Source organism: Miniopterus schreibersii, assembly GCF_964146895.1.
Source record: "Miniopterus schreibersii genome assembly, chromosome: 11".
Taxonomy (NCBI): Eukaryota; Metazoa; Chordata; class Mammalia; order Chiroptera; family Miniopteridae; genus Miniopterus; species Miniopterus schreibersii.
The window spans coordinates 5,348,432-5,370,055 of NC_138111.1; the positions used below are offsets into that span (position 1 = coordinate 5,348,432).

The 21,624-nt window shown below is 56.8% G+C and overlaps 1 protein-coding gene across 3 annotated transcripts; it reads left to right on the top strand.

Moving 5' to 3' along the window:
- Window positions 1–1,233: 1,233 nt before the first annotated feature.
- On the top strand, window positions 1,234–20,760 carry SNAPC4 (small nuclear RNA activating complex polypeptide 4). Of its 3 annotated transcripts, none has more exons than XM_081152149.1 (24): window positions 1,234–1,285; window positions 2,115–2,333; window positions 3,215–3,261; window positions 4,131–4,295; window positions 4,403–4,528; window positions 5,022–5,100; window positions 5,395–5,476; window positions 6,269–6,373; window positions 6,449–6,521; window positions 6,716–6,880; window positions 9,747–9,894; window positions 10,121–10,227; window positions 10,390–10,484; window positions 11,997–12,091; window positions 12,591–12,670; window positions 12,944–13,405; window positions 13,976–14,059; window positions 14,240–14,465; window positions 14,958–15,028; window positions 15,473–15,559; window positions 16,275–16,302; window positions 16,752–18,448; window positions 19,716–19,836; window positions 20,532–20,760. In XM_081152149.1, the coding sequence occupies exons 2-23, from the start codon at window positions 2,204–2,206 to the stop codon at window positions 19,830–19,832; spliced, it is 4,269 nt and encodes a 1,422-aa protein (XP_081008275.1). In that variant the 5' UTR covers window positions 1,234–1,285; window positions 2,115–2,203; the 3' UTR covers window positions 19,833–19,836; window positions 20,532–20,760. The 3 variants fall into 3 exon arrangements, with proteins under 3 accessions (XP_081008275.1, XP_081008277.1, XP_081008276.1); XM_081152151.1 differs by having other exon boundaries at window positions 19,758–19,836; window positions 20,532–20,616; XM_081152150.1 differs by having other exon boundaries at window positions 1,261–1,385.
- Window positions 20,761–21,624: the final 864 nt, after the last annotated feature.

The following is a 21,624-nucleotide window of genomic DNA, read 5'->3' on the forward strand; positions in this document are numbered from 1 at the left end:
GCACACATCTGGTCCTTGTCTTACGGGGTGATTTATGCAGAAGCCTGCCTGTAGGGTCCAGGGTAGTGCAGACCTCTGCTGCCTACCTGGCATGTTTGGAGGTGGATAGATTGGATTCTAGAATTAGAACATTCTTGGAGATCATGTGGTTGAATTTTCAAAAGGTGATAAACTGCTAGACCTTCTGATCTTGGCTACTCGGAAGAGCATTCCAGAAATCACCATTGAACTGTCCTTCAGCTCATCCTCTTAACTTCAGACATGGTGCTAGAAGGAGGTTCTCTTCTGGGTGTACACACAAGAGCTCTGGGAAACCTGTAAAGGCTGGGCTGGACTACCATAGGGAGGCAGCTTGCTGCCTCCAGCAGGGCATGTGGAAGGAGCAGAGCTTTTTACCAGGAGCTGGGGGATATACTGCAGATCGCCTGCCCCTGCTCTTCAGCCCCCTCGGAATGCTGCAGTGGAACAGGGTGGGTGGGATAGATACAGACCTATACAACCCTCAACTTTAATATAAAGTGTTCACCCAGTAAAAGCCTTGAACATACAAGTCAGGCTAACATTGCTAAATGCTCACCCCCCCCCCCTCTGGATTGCTGCAGGGCTGCAGGTCCGCTCGCCACTCTGCACGGGAACAAGCCACTTCATGGCTCTGCCCTTCCAGCGCTCACTTGCAGGCGGACTGAGCTCCTGCTGCCCCATAGGCCCGCTCCTTTTGGAGAGGTTCCCATTCACTTCCCGAAACGCGCCCTGGTGCTTGCTTAGCACAGATACTAAAATTGAAAAGATACAGAGAAGATTAGGAAGGCCTTTGCTCAAGGATGACATGCAAATTTGTGAAGAGTTCCATATTGGGGGGAAAAAAAACTTGCCTCGGACACCCTGGGCCCTGCAGGTGTGCAGAGACCCGGCCTGGCTAGAACCAAGCCCAGCACTTGGCAGGTTTCCGCACTCGTGGCTCCTCCAAAACTATATCCAATTCACAGAGAAGAACGGAGCACGGGAGGTACCTGCTGGGATCCCGTGGGGCGGGGCCGGGGCCGGGGCGGGCTTGAGGACGGGACCCCACTGCGCATTGGGCTAAGTGGCCCGGCTAGGCGGCGTGCGCATGCGGGCAGTGCTCGGGGCGTCCTCACGGGGGCAGCATCGGGCCGCCAGCCGCTCTAGTCCCCTCCCGGCGTTCTGCGGCCCAGGGCGCGACCGCGGAGGCGGGACTTCCGGTCCGCAGCGTCCGAGTCGCGTGGTTGCCGGAAGTGTGGTGCGGCAGCGGTGGTGCTGCGAACCGGTGAGGGCGGCGGCGGCGGCTCCCCGGGGCGGGGAGGGAAGGGGCGAGCGTGCGTGCTGCCAGCCCACGGTCCCGGCTGGCTCTCCACTGAGTCCCGTCTGTAAGCATTTCGGGTGTAAAGTGGGCGCTCTGTGCAGGGACAGGGGCTATCCCGAGCGGTGGCTGGTCGATCTCCGCCGGGAGAGGCTGTGCCGAGGGCGGGGACGCTGTTCCTCTCTCTCGCTTTCGGCCCCCGGGTCTGTGCTGTGCTCCTTTGGCGTTTTCCCTGCCCGTGCTTTATTGTCCTACCCTCTGTGTCCAGCCTCCTCCCCCTTTCCGACTCCCAGACCGGGGCCCCGTTCCTTCAACAGGCGTCCGCTCAGTGTCAGTCACGACAGTCCCTGTTCTAGCTGCGGGGCACAGGGCCAAGCAGACCCTGCCCCGGGACTGCCATCCCCTGCTGTCGGTGCCGGCCACTTGGTCACGGAGCAATCGCAAGACACCCGCTGTGCAGCCAGCTCTGGTGCGGGAGAGCTGCATGGCCTCCTCCTGTCCCCTGGTCACTGCCACCACACCCTACCCTTTCTGCACAGGCTGACCAGCTCTCTGGTGGCTTGCTTGTGGGGAGACAGACCAGCCAGTTGGGTCCTGTTGGTGCACATCACTCCCTTCCTCACATGCTGGTTGCAGCCTGGGAGCAGGCAGGACCCATGTAGTTGGTTTCAGCACCCGACAGCAGAGCCGGAACGCAATGGGGCATGGAGGGTGTCAGGTCTCAGCCCCGCGGCCCCCCAGCCAGGCCTCTCAGAGTCCAGTACTTGTTTTGGTCAGCTCCTGCCATGCCCTGCAGGTGAGCACATCCGAAGGAAAGGAGGGTTCCCGCGCACCTTGGTTTTTAATGTAACGTCTCGTGACATATTTTGAAAGAAGGCAGAAACCATGGATGTAGACGCTGAAAGAGAGAAAATAACACAGGAGATCAAGGAGCTGGAAAGGATTTTGGATCCCGGCTCCTCTAGTTTCAACGTGGAGGTCTCGGAATCAAGTCTTGATTCAGATTCTGACGCAGGTAAGCTCCCAGGTGTGCAGCCTCCTCAAGTGTTTAGAGCAGCCATGTCTGCCCTAGGCTCCTGCTAGCCATGTGACACTGCTGTGCAGCTGGGACCAGGCCATTTCTCACCGGAACCGGCCTCCGCCTTCACCCCATGGACAGTTTTTTGCTGTTCCTGCTTCATCAGCCCCTGGACCTGCTGAGTGTGTGCGAGTACCCTGCCCCATGATGGGCACCTGCATCAGGCTGTCCTGGAAGAACCCCATTCCTGGACAGCCACCACAGCTGACAGCCCCCTGCCCCCCAGCTCTCTTCTCTGGGCTCAACCAGCTGCCCTCTGGGTCCCCTGCTGCCAAAGCTCACATTCTGCCTCCCTACCCACTGTCCTCCGTTCTCCCCTGAGGCCTGAGTGCTCCTCATAGCTCCTACTAGAGACCTGATTGCAGTGGCTGAGCTGTCCAGGGTCCCCCAGCCTGTCTACCTCTCCCCGGTCCCAGGCTCAGTTCTGAGGCCCAACTTCTAACAGTTCCCGACCCCTCCAGGGCCTTTTTTCCCCCTATTCCCAGGGCCTCTTCCCCTGGTTGTCCCCATAGTTACTGTTCCCTACATGCCTGGGGGCACTTCATGTCAGGTCTCTGTCTTCTCTTTCTCACTACCCTGCCCATTCCAGTTCCCACCTGCCTGGTCAGTGAGCAGTGCTCAGCCTCTGGGTGCTGTCGGGGAGGGAAGGTCCAGCAACGCAAGGCTCACCCTGAGGCCTTTCGGCCCTCCCCTCATCTGCAGCTGCCCAGGAGATGGGCCGTGTGCTGCACCTGCCAGTCGGCTCCTCAGTCTGTTGTGTCCCCTTGCCAGCCACCTTTTTATTTCAAGGTCACAGCGGTGTGCTTGTGTTCCCACAGATTCACTGCCTGATGAGGACTCGGACGCTGCTGCTCCCCTGATCTCGGTAACTACTGGCCTGAGCTGGCTGCTCCCTCCACGGCAGACATACCACCCTTCCAGCCGGCCCAGGGAGGGGGGTGTTCCTACAATACAAAAACAATGTGTGTGTGTCGTTAAAGTTACACATCAAAGTTCTTAGCGTAAAATTGCCCCTACAAGGAATCACTGTTGGTGTTTAGCCCTCATTCGTTTCAACACATCACACATGGAGGGCAGGCAGGGTGCTGCCCCCCGCAGCTCACCTCTGGGCCTCGGTTTCCCAGTCTGTGCAGTGGGGACAGTTATAGCCCAAGTCAGTTCTCAGGTGGAAGTACCTAGAGTAGTACCTAGCAAGAAGTTAGTTAGGCTGGTGACTGTTAACTGTTCTTTGATTATTTTGGAATTTTCTCTAACTTGGGGAAATTTCCATAGTTTGCTTGTTTCTTCACCCTGTGGGTGGGAGCAGCACCACCTCCTGTCCACAGCAGCTGGCAGGCCCCCTGTTGTGGGCTGGCAGTAGCTGTTCAGACTCACTGTGTCTTCTAATGAGTTTAATTACTTCCATTTTCTGGCTTTGCATGCACTGTAGCTGCCTGTCACCTGCCAGTAATGTACGTCACACGGACCCATCACAGAGTCCAAATTTAGCATAAATGCTTGTTGTAGAGAGTGAAACTACCGTTTCCTCACACCTCCCCAACCCCAATTCCTAGACATTGAGTTTCCTGCATTTTTGATGAGGAAATGGGTACACTTTGGAATTCCACATCAGGGTGGTATCACCAGTCGAGTGGCCAGGACATGGGCTCAGGGCCCAGCTGCACCACCAGGCCCCGAGGATGGGAGCGTTTGTATGCCCCATTTTCTCACTTGTGGTCTCCCATTTGTGACTAGGAAGAAGAAAGGTGGGATGAAGCCAGCAATGATGAGGACGACCCCAAGAAGACGCTTCCTGAGGACCCAGAGACCTGCCTGCAGCTGAACATGGTCTACCAGGAGGTCATCCAAGAGAAACTGACAGAGGTCAGCCTGCTGCTGGCCCAGAACCGGGAGCAGCAGGTAGGTTGGGGTCTGGCTCCGAGGACCCCCATGACCAGGCCTCCTGGGACTGGCACCCTTCTCCACAAAGAGTGTTTGAGCTGCCCATGGGCCTGTTGTGTCCACAGGAGGAAGTCATGTGGGACCTGGCAGGATCCAAAGGCCCCAAGGTGAAGGATGGCAAGAGCCTGCCCCTGAACCTGTACGTCGGCCACTTCCTGAAGCCCTACTTCAAGGACAGGGTCACTGGAGTGGTGAGTCACAAGGTGGTCAGGCTCTATGGGGAGGGCTTGTGCCTCCACAGCCTGCTGTGGCTGTCGTGAATTCTCTTGGTCTTCAGGATAATATTCTCCTAAAACTCTCCTGGGCCCACTGGAGAAAGTCAAGGCCTCCTTCCCTTGTAGGAATGGGGCTGGCCAATCTCTGCTCCACGGATAAGCCCCAGGACATGTCCTTTAGAGATACCCATGGGCACCAGCTTGGCAGGGATATCCTGTCCTGGCAGTATTGGGCCCGGTGTTGCTAGTGGCAACCCTCCCCCTTTATCAGCCCTTCTGCAGTCCCTGAGCCCACCCTCTGCCTGTTGGGTGGTGCCCAATGCCCCTCATGAGGCAGCTACTCTGGGTCTAGGTGTACGTCGCCAGGCTGCTCAAGGAGGCTGAGGAGAAGGAGTCCCGAGGCCACACTGGGCCCTCCAGGTGAGCACACCTGGGTCTGTCCGCATTGTGATGCTGCATTCTCTGACAGGGGCCTCCTGCCAACGAGGACACTCGGGAGAAGGCTGCCCAGGGCATTAAGACTTTCGAGGAGCTCCTGGTGACCAAATGTAAGAGCCGAGCTTGGGCACCACAGAGGCCTCCCCACACCTGCTCTCCCCAAGCTTGTTCTGGGTTCTCACAGCTCCCTCCTGAGCCTTGACCACTGGGACGGGCCACTTGAAGCCCCTGCCAACCCCCACACTGAGCGGGGTCCTTGTGAGGACTCCTCACGCTGGGCCTAGATGGGTCATTTACCTTTCATTTCTTCTGACTTTACGTGGAAGTCAGAGCTAGTGGCGTGCAGGGGTTCTGAGGAGGCAGTGACCCATGTGAGCTCTCACTGAGCCATCGTTTCTTCTCAGGGAAGAGCTGGGAGAAGGCCTTGCTCAGAAAGTCAGTGGTGAGCGACCGCCTGCAGCGCCTGCTTCAGCCCAAGTTACTGAAGTGAGTCTACAAGGACTGGCGAGGGCAGCCTCCCTGGGGTTGTCAGAGGCTCCGTGTGCCTCCTTCCTGCCGGGTCTTCTGCTGCAGCGGGAGGAGGCAGCGGCATGGAGGTCCAGTATGGAAGCAGGGTTGACCAAGCACCCGCATTTACTTGTCTGACTCAGGCAGTTTCTCTGGTCTGGGCCTTTTTCCCACCTGTGAAAATGGGGACCATTCATGAGACCTGCTTTATGTGTGTGCTGACGGGGTGGCATCATGTGACCAAATCACAGCACCTGTGGCCTGGCCAGTGGGTCCCAGGGGCCACTTGTTGCCTCACACCTTGATGCTGGAGTTAGGATTATCTGTGATGATGGTCGGGTCCCTCCTTGGGCTGTGGGAGCGGTTGGTTTTCTGAACTGTTCTGGATGTGGGCAAGTGCGGGTGTCAGGGCTCACCTCCAACCTGACCTTGTTGCTGAGCACAAGGGTCAGGACGTCTGCGGCCCAACTCCTGTGCTGGGACACGGCTCCGGGACATGAGGTGGCCACAGTTACCACCCCCTGCATCAGCAAGCACATTGCTGTACTAGCTGCCAATGTGACTATGGTGACAGCCAGAGGGGGTCCACTGCATTCTCCGTGGGCAAGGAAGCCGAGGCAGCTCGGGAAGGTTAACTAGTCTGTGGGGTCAGAATCCATCAGAGCCGGGCTCCCAGTCAATACCCCCTACCCCTGTGCTTTGGGGAGTAACCTGCCCAGCTGGCCCCCGAGCCCCCCACAGGTAACCCTGCTGCCTCTGCCCCGCCAACAGGCTCGAGTACCTGCACCAGAAACAGAGCAGAGTCACGAGTGAAGCGGAGAGACGGGTCCTGGAGAAGCAGAGCAGTGAGGCAGAGAAGGAGATCCAGGATATCAAGTGAGTGGGGGACACCAGGTGGTGTGGTTGGGGAGTGAGGGGGGCCAGCCTAACCCAGTGCCCTCACCTCTGCAGCCAGCTCCCGGAGGAGACCTTGCTGGGGAGCAGGCTGGACAACCATGACTGGGAGAAGATTTCCAACGTTAATGTAAGTCGGGGCACACTCCCTGGCCAACAGGCCTGCCATGACCCCCATGGTCAGGTGCATGTCCAGCACCACGGAGCGGCTTCATGGACCTGCCCGCTGGTGCGAGGCCTCTGCTGAGAGGGATGGTTGCAGAGGAAGCTTCGCATCTGCCCGCCATCCTTGACAGCCCCCGCAGGCTGGGTCTCTCTGTGCAGTTTGAAGGTGGCCGCAGCGCAGAGGAGATCCGGAAGTTCTGGCAGAACTGGGAACACCCTAGCATCAATAAGCAGGAGTGGACCGGGCAGGAGGTGGACAGGCTGAAGGCCATCGCGGCCAAGCACAGCTACCTGCATTGGCAGAAGATCGCCGAGGAGCTGGGGGTAAGGACTTGGCCTCCAAGACCCCAGGGCAGAGACCCCAGGGGGGTGTGAGTTCTACAGCTGGGCGGCCACCAGGTTTGGGGTTTTCACAGGCTGTATGTCACACCACAGCCAGGGCTCGTCGCTTGGAGCCTGTGAAATCTTGTCTGGCCACTTTCAAGGGTGTGGGCCTCAGGCAGGGTGACCCCTCCATACCTCTCAGACCCCGTAGCCCTTCTGAGAGCACACTTGCCTTAGTGTGCTCAAGACCAGCCTTAGTGCCTTCTGTCTCCGTTCCTTTCTGTCCCCATTTTTCCTTCTGTCCCCATCAACTTCAGAGGAGTTAATTTGGAAGTGTTCGAGAACACTTTCCTAGTTTCTTTTCAGTTCTTTTGTTGTTTTTCACTTGGCCTCTGTCTTTGATAACAAAGGCATTTAAGGCGGCCTTACTGACAGCAGCTTGACAGAAAGTGTTCTCTTTATAAATGTCTAACTTCAGATTCATCACCTCTTTGGATCTTAGCTTACATAGGAGTAGGTTTCCTCGTTTTTAAATAGTTAGGTTTCGCGTAGTCCTTCTTGTTCTTTGGTTTGAATTTTATTGACTTGTGACCTGAAAACGTGATCTATAAAATCTCAATTTCTTTATTTATCACAGTCAGGTCCAAGCCTGTGATTGCAGCAAACGTAGCCAAACCTACCAGAGCCTTTTAAAAACCAACATGTGCTCTCCTCTTGCAGGGTCTTGGGGACTAAATAAATAAGCCCATTAAATAACTTGTCTGTAATATTCCTGAATTTTTATCCCAAGAGCTGTTTAATTCCTAGAGTTGTATCAATGTAACTTGGATTAAACCTGACATAACAATATTAAAAAGATATTTTCTTCTTGTATCTCTAATAGTTTTGCTTTGTTTTCTTAGCTGCTGTATAGTTTGGTACATATAACTTTATGCTTTTACTAACTTGGTAAATTATGATTTTTAAAAAGTCATTCCTTTTTTTTAACTCTTCTCCAAGGGCATGTTTTCATTGATTTGACAGAGAGAGAGAGAGAGAGAGGGAGAGAGAAACATTGATATGAGAGAGAAAAATTGATTAGTTGCCTCCTGCACAAGCTCCAACCAGGGATCAAACTTGCATCCTAGGTATGTGCCCTTGACCAGGATGCAAACCCGCAGCCCTTTAGTGCATAGCACAGTACTCTAACCACTGAGCCATACTGACCAGGGCTAGTTTTATATTGAAAGACTTTTTTTATTAGAACATTTCTAGGTTCACAGCAAAATTGAGAAGAACAAAGGTACAGAGATTTCTATATACCCTTTGCCCCCACGTGCACAGCTTCCCCCATTATCAACATCACTTCCCAGGTGCTTTTTTTTTTTTTAATACCAAGGATGGACCCACACTGACATATCATCACCCGGAGTCCACAGTTGACATTGGGGTCACTCTTGGTATTGTGTGTTCTGTGGGTTTGGACAACGTGTAATGACATACCTGCTATTACAGCATCACCCAGAGCAGTTTCACTGCCCTAAAAAAATCCCCTGTGCTCCACCTGTTCATCCCCCAACCCCTGATCCCTCCCCCTGGTCTTTTCACTGTCCCACAGTTTGGCCTTTTCCAGAATGTCAGAGTTGGAGTCACACAGTGTGTAGCCTTGTCAGTTTGGCTTCTCTCACTTGGTCATAGGCATGTTAGGTTCCTCCGTGTGTCTTCATGGCCTACATCACTCATGTCCTTTTAGTGCTGAATAACATCCCACTGTCTGGGTGGACCATGGTTTATTATGTATCACCTACTGAAGGACATCGTGGTGGCTTCCAAGTCTTGGCAATTGTGGATAAAGCTGCTATAAACATCCATGTGAAGGTCTTTGTGTGGACTTAAGTTTTCAACTCCTTTGGGTAAATACCAAGGAGCACAATTGCTGGATCGCATGGTTAGAGTACGTTTAGTTTTGTAAGAAACCACCAAACTGCCGTCCAAAGTGGCTGCCCCATCTGCATCCCCACCAGCAGTGGGTGAGCGTTCCTGCGGCCCCCACCCGCCCAGCGTCCCGTGTTGTCAGTGCTCTTGGTTCGGCCGTTCTGATAGGTGGGCAGTGGTGTCTCATTTTAATTTGCGTTTCCCTGGTGATATGACTTGGAGCTTCTCGCACACTTATTCGCCATACACATACCTTCTTTCACGAGGTGTCTGAAGGTCTTTGGTCCATTTTCTAATCGGATTGTTTCTTGTTGAGTTTTAAGATTCTTTGTATTTTTTAGATAACAGTCCTTTGTGAGATATGTTTTTTGCAAATATTTTCTCCCAGTCTGTGGATTGTCCCCTAATTCTCTTGACATCTTTCACTGAGCAGAAGTTTTTAATTTTAGTGAAGTCCCGCTTCTCAGTTATTTCTTTCATGGGTCATGCTTTAGGTGTTGTGTATAAGGAGGAGTCACCATCCTCGCTGGCGGGGTGCACAGGTCCCTCCCACACATGTGCCCTTTCCACTACCCTGACCCCGCTGCAGAGAGACCTTAGAGACTCTAGTGCTTGAGGTGGAGCCGCCATGCTGGCCACTAAGCTGAGAGGCATGAGCTATGCCAGGCGTGGCAGAGCTGGAAGTTTCGGGTGTTTGAGTCCAAGTGTGGTTTTGGTGTCATATAAATGAAGTGTTATTGTGACTTTTTCTGAGCTACTTTCTTTCCAAAAATGTCTGTTCCCATTGTGGGGTGCTCCTGTTATCCCCATTGGGGTCTGGTGGGGGTAAGTAGACCATTGGTGCACAGGAGCATGTTACCCGCATGGCACTCTGACCCAGCTGTGCCCTGGACGCCCCTCTGCACATGGGTGAGCGCCTTTAACAGCCTTTGCTTTGGTTTGGCTTTGGAAGACCAGCCGCAGTGCCTTCCAGTGCCTGCAGAAATACCAGCAGCACAGCAAAGCCCTGAAGCGCAGAGAGTGGACAGAGGAGGAGGACCGCATGCTCACCCAGCTGGTGCAGGAGATGCGCGTGGGCAGCCACATCCCCTACCGCAGAAGTGAGTCTGCCGGGCCTCTAGGCACATCCCAGCACCCTCAGCCTGAGCCCCGCCTATGGCAGAGCAGGGATGGCCAAGGTGGTTCCCAAGTATAGTGAGGAGAGGCTGGAGGAAGAAGGGAGGGTCCTGTCTTCCCAGGGGTTCCAGTTACATCCTCAGTGGTTAGAGCCACTCTTTCCTGGGTGAACCGGGAGGTACAGCATTCACAAGGCCCCTCTGTCCCCAGTTGTCTACTACATGGAAGGACGAGACTCCATGCAGCTCACCTATCGGTGGACCAAGAGCTTGGATCCCAGCCTCAGAAAGGGCCTCTGGACCCCAGAGGAAGATGCGGTAGGTATGGGGTATCCAAGGAGGACCATCTTTCTCCTGGGAAGTGCACCTGGACACCTTGAGTGGCCACCAGGCCCCTGGGTTCCGCTTACATGGACTGAGTCAAGGGGGGAGGTTGTGACTGCTGCGGAGGCTCATCTGTCTGTGTGTCCCTTCCTGCAGAAGTTGCTTCAAGCGGTTGCCAAATACGGGGAGCAGGATTGGTTTAAAATCAGGGAAGAGGTGCCAGGTAGGAGCGATGCCCAGTGCCGAGATCGGTGAGTCAGACATGCCTGGTGCAGTGGACCTGGGTGGGCAAGGAGACCGGGGCCTGGGAGATCTGGCACAGGGGCACCTTGGGGCACAGGGGTAACCCAGTCGGGAAGCAAGATAGCTTTTATTTTTAAACTGCACCTTGTTCAGGCTCAGCTTGAGATGGTCCCTGGTTGGCAGTTGCCCTGAGCCCTATTGTCCAAATTTCTCAAATCACTGGTGGGCAAGGTCCCAGGCAGACGGCTTTCGCCCCCTCCTCTTCTGGGCTTGCTTTTACTTCACACAGTTTCATTAAGGCGTAATTCACTTACCGCATAACTTACCCTTTTAACATGTATGTTTTCTGGTTTCCAGTACATTCGCTGAGTCATGCAGCTACAATAGTATTTTAGGATATTTGGAGTACCCCACAACAGAACCTCATTCCCCAACAAAGGAAACAATTCAAAACTGGGCAAAGGACCTGAATAGACATATCTCCAAAGTTTAAACACATGAAAAGGTGCTCACATCATTAGTCATTTCACAAACACAAGTCAAACCGCGAGTTAGCACTTCACACACAAGGACATGGAGAAACCGGAACCCGGGGCTCTGCTGGTGGGAATGCGCTGTGGAGCCACCGCTGTGGAGAACAGCCTGCAGGCTCCTCAGAAATTAAACAGGACTGCCACGTGACCCAGAAATGCCCCTCCACACCCAGGTTGTGAGCACAGGGACTCAAACCTGTTTGCACACCGTGTCCACAGTAGCACTATTCACAGCATCCAAGAGGTGGACACACCCAAGCACCCATGGACGGAGGGTGGGTAAGGAGGACGGTTCTGCAGTGTCTGGACAGCAGGGTATTATTTAGCCTTAGAAACTCGTGAAAACCTACTGTGTGCTGCAGCATGCACGAGCCTGGGAGACGTGGGCTTCACGAGCAAGTCCTCCTGTGCTCGATGTCCTCATTTCTCAGATACGCACCTAGGAGTGCAGTTGCTGGGTCACATGGCAACGCTGGTTTATCCTTTTGGGGATAAACTGCCAGACTGCTCTCCACAGTGGCTACCCCACACTCTGTCCCACAACAGTGTGCAGGAGCCAGTCTCCCACAGCATCCCCAGTACTTAATACTATTCTGATGGAGCCATCCTGGGGGGTGACGTGTGTGTCACTGGTTTGGTTTGGCCTTTCCCTGATGGCTGCCCACGTGAGCATCTTTCTGTATGCTTGTCTTCTCTGGAAAAATGTCTGTTCGTGTCCTTCACCCATTTTTAAACTTGAGTTAATTTGTTTTGTACTATTTCCTGGTAGAGTGCTTCATAAATTCCAGGTACAAGTTCCTTTTCAGATGTTTGGTTTGTAAATTCTCAGTGTGGGTTGTCTTTCACTTTCTTGATGGTGAAGCACACGAGTTTTTAATTTTGATCAAGTCCAGTTTATCTGTATTTTGGGGGTTGCCTGGGCTTTCGATGTCAGGGGGAGGCCATCTTAGCATCTAAAACATGCATTTGTTTTCATGTCATTTTCAGATACCTCAGAAGGCTACATTTCAACTTGAAAAAGGGACGATGGAATTCAAAGGAAGAGGAGAAGTTAATTGAACTAATAGAGAAACACGGCGTCGGTAAGTTCTTTCTGATGCAGCCACAAGAGGCTGGCAGCGCTCCGCTCCCGGGCTGCCTCCCTGGTTGACTCATTCCTACAGGGGGTTGTCACCTTGTCAAATGGTGGTGGTTACCACCGAACAAACTAACTCACAGTCACTAGAGAACATTGAGAATTGGAGATGAACCAAGAGAAGGGAAGTGAGGTAACTCACCTCTTTCGCTCCTGGAGCCGACTGGCCCACTGGTGTGCACGTGCCTGGTTCTCCGTGCAAGTTGCTTTTCTGAGAAAGGCATTTTCACATTGAATCATTCAGTTAACTGAGTTGAGCCAGCTGTTTTTTACTTGACGGTGAAGCTCAGTGCGGGAGCAGTAGGAGGGGGATCAGGAGCCCATCCTGAGAGGACAATGCCCGTCTTCTGACAGAGATAGCACTTCTCAGAGAAGAGCCTCTCCCAGGCCAAGGAGCCTGTGTCGTCAAAGATGCGAAGTGGCTTCCACATTGTTTTGCTTTGCAGGTCACTGGGAAAAAATCGCTTCTGAACTCCCCCACCGGACAGGCTCCCAGTGTCTGAGCAAGTGGAAAGTCATGGTCAGGGTAAGCCTCACCCAACATCCGTCACGGGCCTGCCCCTGTGCTATGGGGCTGGCCTCCCCTGGGCAGGATGAGGGGCTCAGGTGGGACAGAAAGGAGAGGGCCTCTGATTTCTGGCCCTGGTGTCTCTTCCAAGAGGCCAAGGGCAGAGAGAGACCTGCCTGGTGGGTAGCCGCCCTCCCCAGAGCAGTCAGGAGGGGCTGGCCTGCCTGCCTGTGTCCCTGTTTGCTGAGCCCCAGGTGGCTGAGGCCTCAGGCAGCCCTTTCTCCACAAAAGAGGCAGGGTCAGGGCAGAAGGAGGCGGCGGCGGCGCCTGCGCAGCGTGCGGTGGAGCTCCAGCAGTGAGGACAGCAGCAGCGAGGACAGCAGTGTCGAGGACAGCAGCAGCGGGGACAGCAAGGACAGCGGGGACTCGGAGCCAGAGCCGGAGGAAGCCCCAGATGCCCAGGAGAGTGGCCAAGCACTGCCGTCAGCACAGCACACCGTGCCAGACATAGACCTGTGGATTCCTGCCAGGCAGAGCGCCCACCCACTTAAGGCAGCAGGGGCAGAGGGCTGCCCAGAACGCTTGCCTGCTTCTCCCAACACCTCAAATAAGGCCCAAGGTGGTAGCAGGAAAGTCGCAGAGGTGGGCCAGGCTCAGCCCCCCTCCAGGACCCAAAGCGCCAGCCTGAGAGGTGTCGGGTACCCACACTCCACGGACACTCATCCCACGAGCTCAGAGGGGCCGGCAGATGAGGTGGGCATGGCCCTGGTATATCCCAGACTGGGGGGATTAGTTGCTGCTGCTCAGCAGTCACCAAGGCAGCAGGTACTCAGTGCAGTGGGCCAGCCCAATCTCGTGCCAGCCCTGTCCCCAAGTGTGGGGCAGCACCCCCCTCCTTGCTCTTAGAACATTGGTTTCTGGCCCGTATCAGAACTGGGGCTAGGGCAGCAGCCTTCCTCAGTGAGGCCTACGGCCTCATTGCCCCGATTTCTTCGCTCTAAAAGCCACTTGGGAGAACTACTGAGGGCACTTAGACCTGGAGCCGTTTCCAAAGTGTTTCACCTCAAGCTGGCGCAGAAAGGTGGGGCAAGGAGGAGCCGCTTCCCTCTGACCTGCATCAGTGCAGTGGCTCAGGTCCAATGGGATTAGTCACATGTGTGCCTGTCTTGGGGGAGGCCCTGCCTGAGGCCACTGGGCTTCAGGGTATGTTTCTCACCAGTGCAGGTGCCAACTTTGGGGTCTGGGCAAGAGGTGTGTGCACTGCCCACATGGCAGTCTCCATGCCAGGCTCCTTGCCCTCCATCCTCAATCTGTCTTTATCAGAGCGGGAGGCATCTGCTGAAGGTACCTCTGGAGACCGTGCTGCAGGTGCTCAGGACCAACACGGCCACCCGGTGCCGGACACGAGTAAGGGCCTGCCTGCATCCGTCCACCCACTGCTCCCATCACCCCGCCATGCACCTGTGTGTGCACGCACTGCCACAACCACCCCTTCCCCCGTTCCCATCCTGGTCTGGCCTCCCTTTCCCTCTGGTACACAGGAGTGGAGGACGGTGAGGGTGGAGCTCAGATGCCTTCCTCCCACAGAAGGAGAAGCTAAAGCAGCCGTGCCTGTTCAGCGCACCCCAGGGGACCACCCCTGGTGGCAGCATTGCAGCCAGGCCCCACATGCGGCAGCTGTGGCAGCGGCCCCGGGGACATGCCCTGCAAAGGAGGCTCCTTGAGCGCCGGCTGCTGATGGCTGTGAGCCCATGGGTGGGCGACATCATCCTGCCCTGCGCTCCTCAGAGGCCCACCGCGGTGCACACTCGAGGTGCTGCCCTGGGGTTCTGGGAGCCTGCTGTGGGGCCATGGGGTGGGGAGGGGGAAACACAGGGTTACCTACAGACACATGCTTATCTTTCTAGAAGGGCATCCTGCTTGGAGGGATGTCGGGTTTAGCCCCTGTTGTCCTGCTTAGCACACGGTGGTCAGTCTGGAAAGTGGCCTGACACTCAGCAGAGCCATCTTCTTGCAACCATAAGCACATGGGTGCATGAGCAGGTTGGGTTTTCTGAAGATCTCGCTCATCAACACTCTCTCTCAGGAGTGCCTGTCCCCAAAGGCCAAGCTGAGGACCAGTCAGGGCCAGCCTGCCCTCTGGCCCTTGTTCTTCTTGGTCCAGTGTGGTGGCAGCTGGAATTGGGGTTCTTTGGGGGCTCCCTGCCTGGCTCCCATGCTCTGGGGCTCTTGGAGCCTCTTGGGGCCTCCAGGAGAGGGACTTGGTAGCTGAGGCCACTTTGCACATGTACCGTTGTCCCCCTAGCTGACAGCATCAGGGCGCAGCTGCAGGACGCCCACCTGGCCAGCACGCCGGTGTTCACCCTCTTTATTCAGGTGAGCCCTGTGCAGAGCTCCCGCCTGTGTTTCTGTGGCCTGTGGGAGTTTACAGCTCTCTGAAGTTGTGGGTCCCAGAAAACGGTTTCTCAGTGGCCAACAGCTTTTAGTACGCAGTGACCCTGTCACTGTCATCTAAACCTGGTCCCAGAAGGGATGGGATACAGGGAGGCCTGGTGCGTCATGGCAGCCGGGAACACTGTCCCTAAGGGTCTGGGTCAGGGCAGGGAAGGCAGCCAGGTGACTGGCCTGCAGAGGTTGCACTGAGCTCTGGCCTGTGCCTCTGGGGCCTTGGACCTGCTCCTGAGAGGTGCTGTGGGCAGGGCTGGTTTGAGTCTGACTGCAAACACCTTTGTCATCTTGGCCCTTGGGTGGGGCACGGGGGGGCACCATCAAAGCGGGGAAGGGCCTCCTGTCACATGTTGTCATGTGTATGTCCCTTAGCTGTTTCAGATCGACACTACCGGCTGTATGGAGGTCGTTCAAGAGAGAAAGGCCCAGCTGCCCACCCTGCCCCAGGCTGGTGCTCAGGTGAGAAGTGAGGGTGAGTGCCTGGCATGGGCTCACCTGGCTCCTCCCACCCTTTCCTCCCATCCCCCAGGCAGTACTGGATGTAGATGGCATTGGTCCAGCTCTTCCCAGGGACAGGAGGTGTCTGGGTTCCCATGAGAGCTTGACTCAGAGAGAGGCCTGCCCGTCTCTCAGTGAGGTTCTGGAGCCCGGAGGACTTCCAGACAAATCCAAGGGTGCAGAGACAGGACCCGCACTCGGGCCCACCTGGCTTCCAGAGTGTGCTTCTCTCATACACACACCACCCCTGGTGCAGGTAGCCGAGAGCGCATGTTGTCTGTCAGTGAAAGGCTGTATTCTGAGCCCCGTCACCCCTGGGAGAGATGACAAAATAGCCTGAGGACCAAATATGGCCCATGGTGCCCCATCCAGGCCCCTGTGCCCTTCTGCCCAAACAACCAGTCCCCTGCCTCCCCCTGCAGACCAGCCCAGACTCACCTAGATGAGCTCTCCCAAGGGTGCCTTTGGGTGGAGTTGCGTCAGAAGGGAGGCAAGGGGTCCTGGGGAAGGGTGCAAAGACTGGGCCATGGCCTGAGTTGCATGTAGGGGCTGTGCAGGGCCAGCCCTTGTCCCCACTACGGGCAAGAGGTGAGCTATGGTCTTGGTGGTGATGGTGGGAAAAGGGTCCAGGCCGCTGGGATTCCCTGAGGTGCTGACTCTCTCCCTTCTTTTTCAGGTGTCCTCAAGTGCTCAGAACGCCCCAGGTACTGCCTCTCCCTTTCTCTTGACTGTTTTGTGTAGTGGGGAGAGGCCAGACCTGTCCCAGGCTGGGAGCAGCATAGCCACTCCCCTGATGAGGGTTTTGTTTGAGTCCCATAAGAGGGATGGGAGCCTGGCTGGCCTGTACAGGGTGGGAGGGGTAGTGTTGAGCACAGTAGGTGAGCCCTGAGGCCTCCCCAGCACAGACCACAGGTCCCCCCACACCAGCAGAATCAGGCAAGGGTCTGGGATCCTGAGAGACGATGCCAGGAGGGCTAGGCAGTGGTTTGAAGATGTTCAAGATGTAGGGGACTCCTGAGCCCCTTGGCGTGGATGCCAGGCTCCTGCTTCCGTGCTCCCAGCAGCTGCCTCTAGAGGGCCCCCTGACGGGGTGCAGGGCAAGGCCTGTCTAGCCAGTCCCTGGACCTCATCGGTGTGTTTTGTCATCCCTCAGGTTGCCTCTTAAGCAGCGTGCCAGCCCGGGAAGGTGCAAAGAAGGGTGCCAGCCACAGAGGGAGTGGGGGCCTGCAGACCTTCCAAGCCGAGTCCGCTTCTCAGGTGCCCCTGCCAACTCCATGCGGCACCCGGCCCAAGCCCAAAACTGTGTCCGAGCTGCTTCGGGAGAAGCGCCTGCGGGAAGCTCGAGCCAGCAAGGCTACCCAGGCCCCCGTGGTTCTCCCACCCCAGCTGCTGGTCTCCTCACCTGTGATCCTCCAGCCCCCTCTTCCGCTGGCCTCCCAAGGCCCCATAGCCACAGGGCCCGTCATCTCAAAGTCAGCGCTCTCTGCGTCTAGAGCCCCTGCAGCAGCCAGCCCAAGTACTTCAAGCTCCTCAGCCTCAGCCACAGAGAAGGGGCCCCCTGCCCTGCAAGCCTTGGCCTTGACTCCTATCTCCACAGTGGCTGCAAAGGCCTCACCTGCCTCCAGTGCCCCTGATCCAGGCGCCAGCCAGGTTCCTGTGAGCTGCCATCTGAACAGTCTTGGACAGTGTCAGGCCCCTGCCACGTCCTGGAAGCAGGGCCTGCCTGAGGCACCACCCCTTCTTCCTACAGCCCCCAGCCCTGCTCAGCTGCCTGTCCAGCCCCTCAGCCTGACGCCAGCTCTGGGCACCCAGAGGAGTAGACCACACATGGCGGCCAACACCCCTCTGCCCGTCACCTGGGTACTCACAGCCCAGGGGCTGCTCCCTGTGTCGATGCCAGCTGTGGTGGGCCTTCCCAGGCCAGCAGGGACCCCTGACCCCAAAGGGCTGTCTGTGACTTTGTCGCCCTCCTTGACTGAGACTCTGGCAGGCCAGGGCCCAGCCAGCACGGACACAGAATCAGGCCTTCCCTCAAAGACAGACCACAAGACCCTTTTGATGCCCCCACCATCCCAAATCCCTGCAGAGGTGGATGGTGACATGGTCTGTGCTCCTGGGGGAGTCTCTTCTCCTGGAGAAGCCCAAGTGACGGGGGCGACGACCTCCCAGGCTGCAGTCCTGGCTGACCACCCTGAAGCAGAGTCTCCCCAGTCCAGCCAGCTGCCTCCGCACTGTGGTGCTGGCCCAGGGAATAGCCCAGGAAGAACACTGGTGTCTCCCTCAGATCCAGGGGAGACCAGGGCGCCTCTGGAATTGGAGAGGCCACCCCCACCCCAGCTTGGGCCTGGGAAGGGTGCCCTGGACCTCAGTCTCCTCTCCCAGGAGAATGAGACAACTGTGCGGGAGTGGCTGAGGGGGCAGCGAGGGGTACATGTGTTCCCACTGGGCAGCAGGCTGCCCTACCAGCCCCCCGCCCTGTGCAACCTGCGAGCATTGTCTCGCCTCCTGCTCCACAAGAAGACCTTGGAACATAGAGCAGCCTCCCTGGTGCCCGGCGAGGCGGCTGAAGCCCTGCAGGCCTCGCTGGGGCGGGTGCGGAGGCAGCTGCAGGACAGCCCAGCCTACCTGCTGCTGAAGGCCCGCTTCCTGGCAGCCTTCACCCTCCCCGCGCTCCTAGCCACCCTGCCCCCTCGTGGTGTCTGCACCACCTTGTCAGCAGCCATGAGAGCTGACCCTGGGAGTGAGGAGGACGACCAGGAGGAGCTGGAGCTCCTTGATGGCGACAGGCAGCCAGGCTGCTGGGTGAGCGGCAGGCCCCAGGCAGGGCCAGTGGCCACGGCCCCTGTCCAGGTAGGTGGTCATGGTCACAGAGGGCTGCCCCCCATGGTGCCCCCGCCTGCCTGCGGGTGTGTGGCCTGCCCAGAGTAGTGGGGTGGGGGCAGGGACTTGAGCAGGTGGAAGTGGCGGCCAAGAGAACTGGGGCTGGTTTCGGAGGAGGAAGCAGGTGGCCGCACGCCTGCCCAGCTGTGTGTGGATTGTGTGCAGAAAGTGCCTCCCCTTTGGCCACTGTAGAGAGGAAGGAACCTTGCTTCTAACACAGGGAGACCCTCAGCTGTGTCTGAGGGAGAACCTGAACTTGGGCTCTGTGCCCCCCGTGCACCCCCCACCCCACTCTTGGGTGGCCCTACTCCTGCCCCTGCACTTCTGTGGACACCAGGACCCCACCAGTCACCTCAGGAGGACTTTCTAAGCTTCGGGGCAAAACCATTGTCCCTGTTTTCTAATAAGAAACATGATAGGAACATGCAGGAAGGTGTCCCTGCACCTCTGTGGCTGTGGGCACCCAAGAATCCCCAGCAAGGCCACCTCCACTTCCCCTATTGTCTGGGGCCAAGCAGGAGAGCTGGACCACTTCAGACACTTTGTGCTAAGTCAGGGAGGTTGTCCAGGGTCCTTGCAGGTATGTCCCAGGAGCAAGTGGTGGCCCTCCCCTTCCCCACCTAGGCTGCCATGGCCGCAGGGCTGGTGAACACATGGAAGGCAGGGGCTATGGCTGAGGACTGTACCACCCTCCCTATAGACTCAATCCAGCCTGGGCTATTGGAAATGTCACCACCTTCCCAGGGTCCTTGCCTAGTGGTGCCAGGGCTGTCTTCTGGGCTGACGAGCAGTGGAGACACGGCTGGACCCTAGATATCAAGGGAAAGAGGCTCCCTGTCCCCTGTTGTGTGTGCAGTCTCTCCACCCACCTCTCCATGTGTTCCTCAGTCACTGTCCTGCTGACCCAGCTGGGGAAACCAGGACACAGGCTGGCACCCAGGGGTTTAGAGGGCGTTGGAGCCCCAGATGAGACATTGATAAGCAGAAAGCCAGAGCCCCCATATGGCCCCAGGAAGGGCAGCGTCCCTCCCGTTCCTTGCCTGTTGTGGCCCCTGGTATCACCAGGCCCAGCCTGCAGTGGCTGTGCTACTGGGGCCTCTGCGTCTGAGAGCTGCCTGTCCCAGAGGTTGGGAGGTGCGGTGTCCACAGCCCACTCCTTGCTGCTCCTCACTGCCCCCCATCCAGTCCATCCTGGCTAGAGCATCACTCTCGTCCCCCTGCCTGGAATTTGTTTCAGGGAGCCCCCGACTCTGGCAAGGTCTCTGCCCCCTCCTTCCAGGACGATTCTGATGACTTCGATGTGCTCAGGACCCGGCATGGCCGGCACGTCCGGAAGCGGAGGAGGCTGCTGTGAGCAGGTGAGTACGGGGCAGCTGCTGTCCAGGTGCAGTGGGGTGGCCAGGGCTGATGGCTGGTGTGGCCCTGCCTCGGGGAGCTCACATCAGGTTTGATGGTATTAGGCAGGTGGGTCCAGATGCTGGAGGGGTCCCAGGTGGAGGGCCAGCTGACTCAGCTACCACACCCTGGTGTCCAGGCACTTCCTTCCTTCTGTCCCTCGGTCCCGCAGTCTTTCCTGTCTGCCTGCTCCTCAGAGGCACCCTCCTCGATCACTCTCCTAAGGAGGCATAGCCTGACCCAGTGTCCATCTTTCCTGAGGCATTCAGCCCTCCCTGACACTCTGTCCATGTTTGTCCATTGTCTTCCCTGTGAACATGAGGCCATGAGGGCAGGTACATGGCTTTTTGCTGCTGGGTCCCCAGTGCCCAGACCGCAGGCACCAAGGAGGCTCTCAGATTGGTTGAGTCCCTGAAACAGACCTAATGTGGGAGGACACCTGGTCAGCAGGTCCCCAGAGGCAGTAGCGGCTCCTCAGAGCAGTGTGGGCTGTGAGTTTCCCGGGGCGGGGGGCAAGCCCACAGAGGAGACCTGTCATTGCAGGCCACCCTCTGGCTCTTGCTGCCCTCCATGGATCCTGCCCTCCCCCGCCAGGCACAGTGCCTCCTAGGATCCAGTCAGGATGCGCCCCCCACACCAGGGTGTTCTTGTGTTCCAGGACTACCCGATCTGGATGCCCACTGTCACCACCACTGACAGGAGTTGGGACCTTGCTGGACCTGGCCAGCCCATCACCCACCTGGAGGAGAAAGCGGCCGGGTTCCGGGGAGGCTCTGCCAATAGTGACTGTGTTGTCACAGGGACTTGGCTGCTTCCCAAGTGCAAATTGTAATATTTGAAAGAATTAATACATGTCCTATTTTTTAATTAAAAAGCAAGCCACAGACTCTTGTGGTCTCATCCTGAGATACTGGGTGGTGAGCAGAGGGATTGGGCCTCTCTTGGACATGCTGGGAGCCAGCAGGCTGGGCCCTGGCGTCCTCGGAGCCCCTGCACTCTGGGCCTCTCCAGGATGTGGAGGGATAGAGAAGCAGAGGCCCTTTTCACAAGAAGCAATGTGGCTGCTGGCCCTCTGGGTGCCACCTTAGGGACCAGGGGGACCCACTTCCTCTGCCGTCCAGACCACACCGGCCAACCCAGACGGCCCATGAGGTGCTCCTTCCTTTCATGCAGGTGTATTAGCATTAAGACCAAGTCCCAGTAGCTCCTATCCCTGTCCCTCTGTCCCAAAGGCACTGGGCTTGGCTTCAGTTTACAGCCTCTGAGGCTCGTGGTTCCCTGGTTCATCCTTGTGGGCGCTTCACTTTGATTTCACTGACTTACTACCGGAAGTGTACAACAGAGAAATGGAACTACTGGGCCCAGCTGTGTCCTGGCCCCAGCCTCCCCTTCACCTCTCCAGACAGCACACGTCACACCTGCCTTGGGCCCATGGCCACTCAGTTGCCTGTTCATGTGGGTGTTGCTTTGCACCCAGTGCTCTCAACTAATTTCTAGTTTTCCTTGACTTCCTATGACCTGTGGCTTACTTAGGGGTTTGTATTTCATTTCCAAAAATGCAGGGGTTGTCCAGACAGTTCCTGTCCCTGATTTCTAGCTTGGTCCCTGTGTACCCTGAGAATGAGATATGTTTATTATTTAATGCCCCTCTCAGCCTCATTTCACAAAGTGGGGAAATGGGTGGTCAGGGGTCCCTCACAAGCCTGCCATTGGGTCAGAGCGGAGCTGCCCACTCCCGCAGGGACACAGCC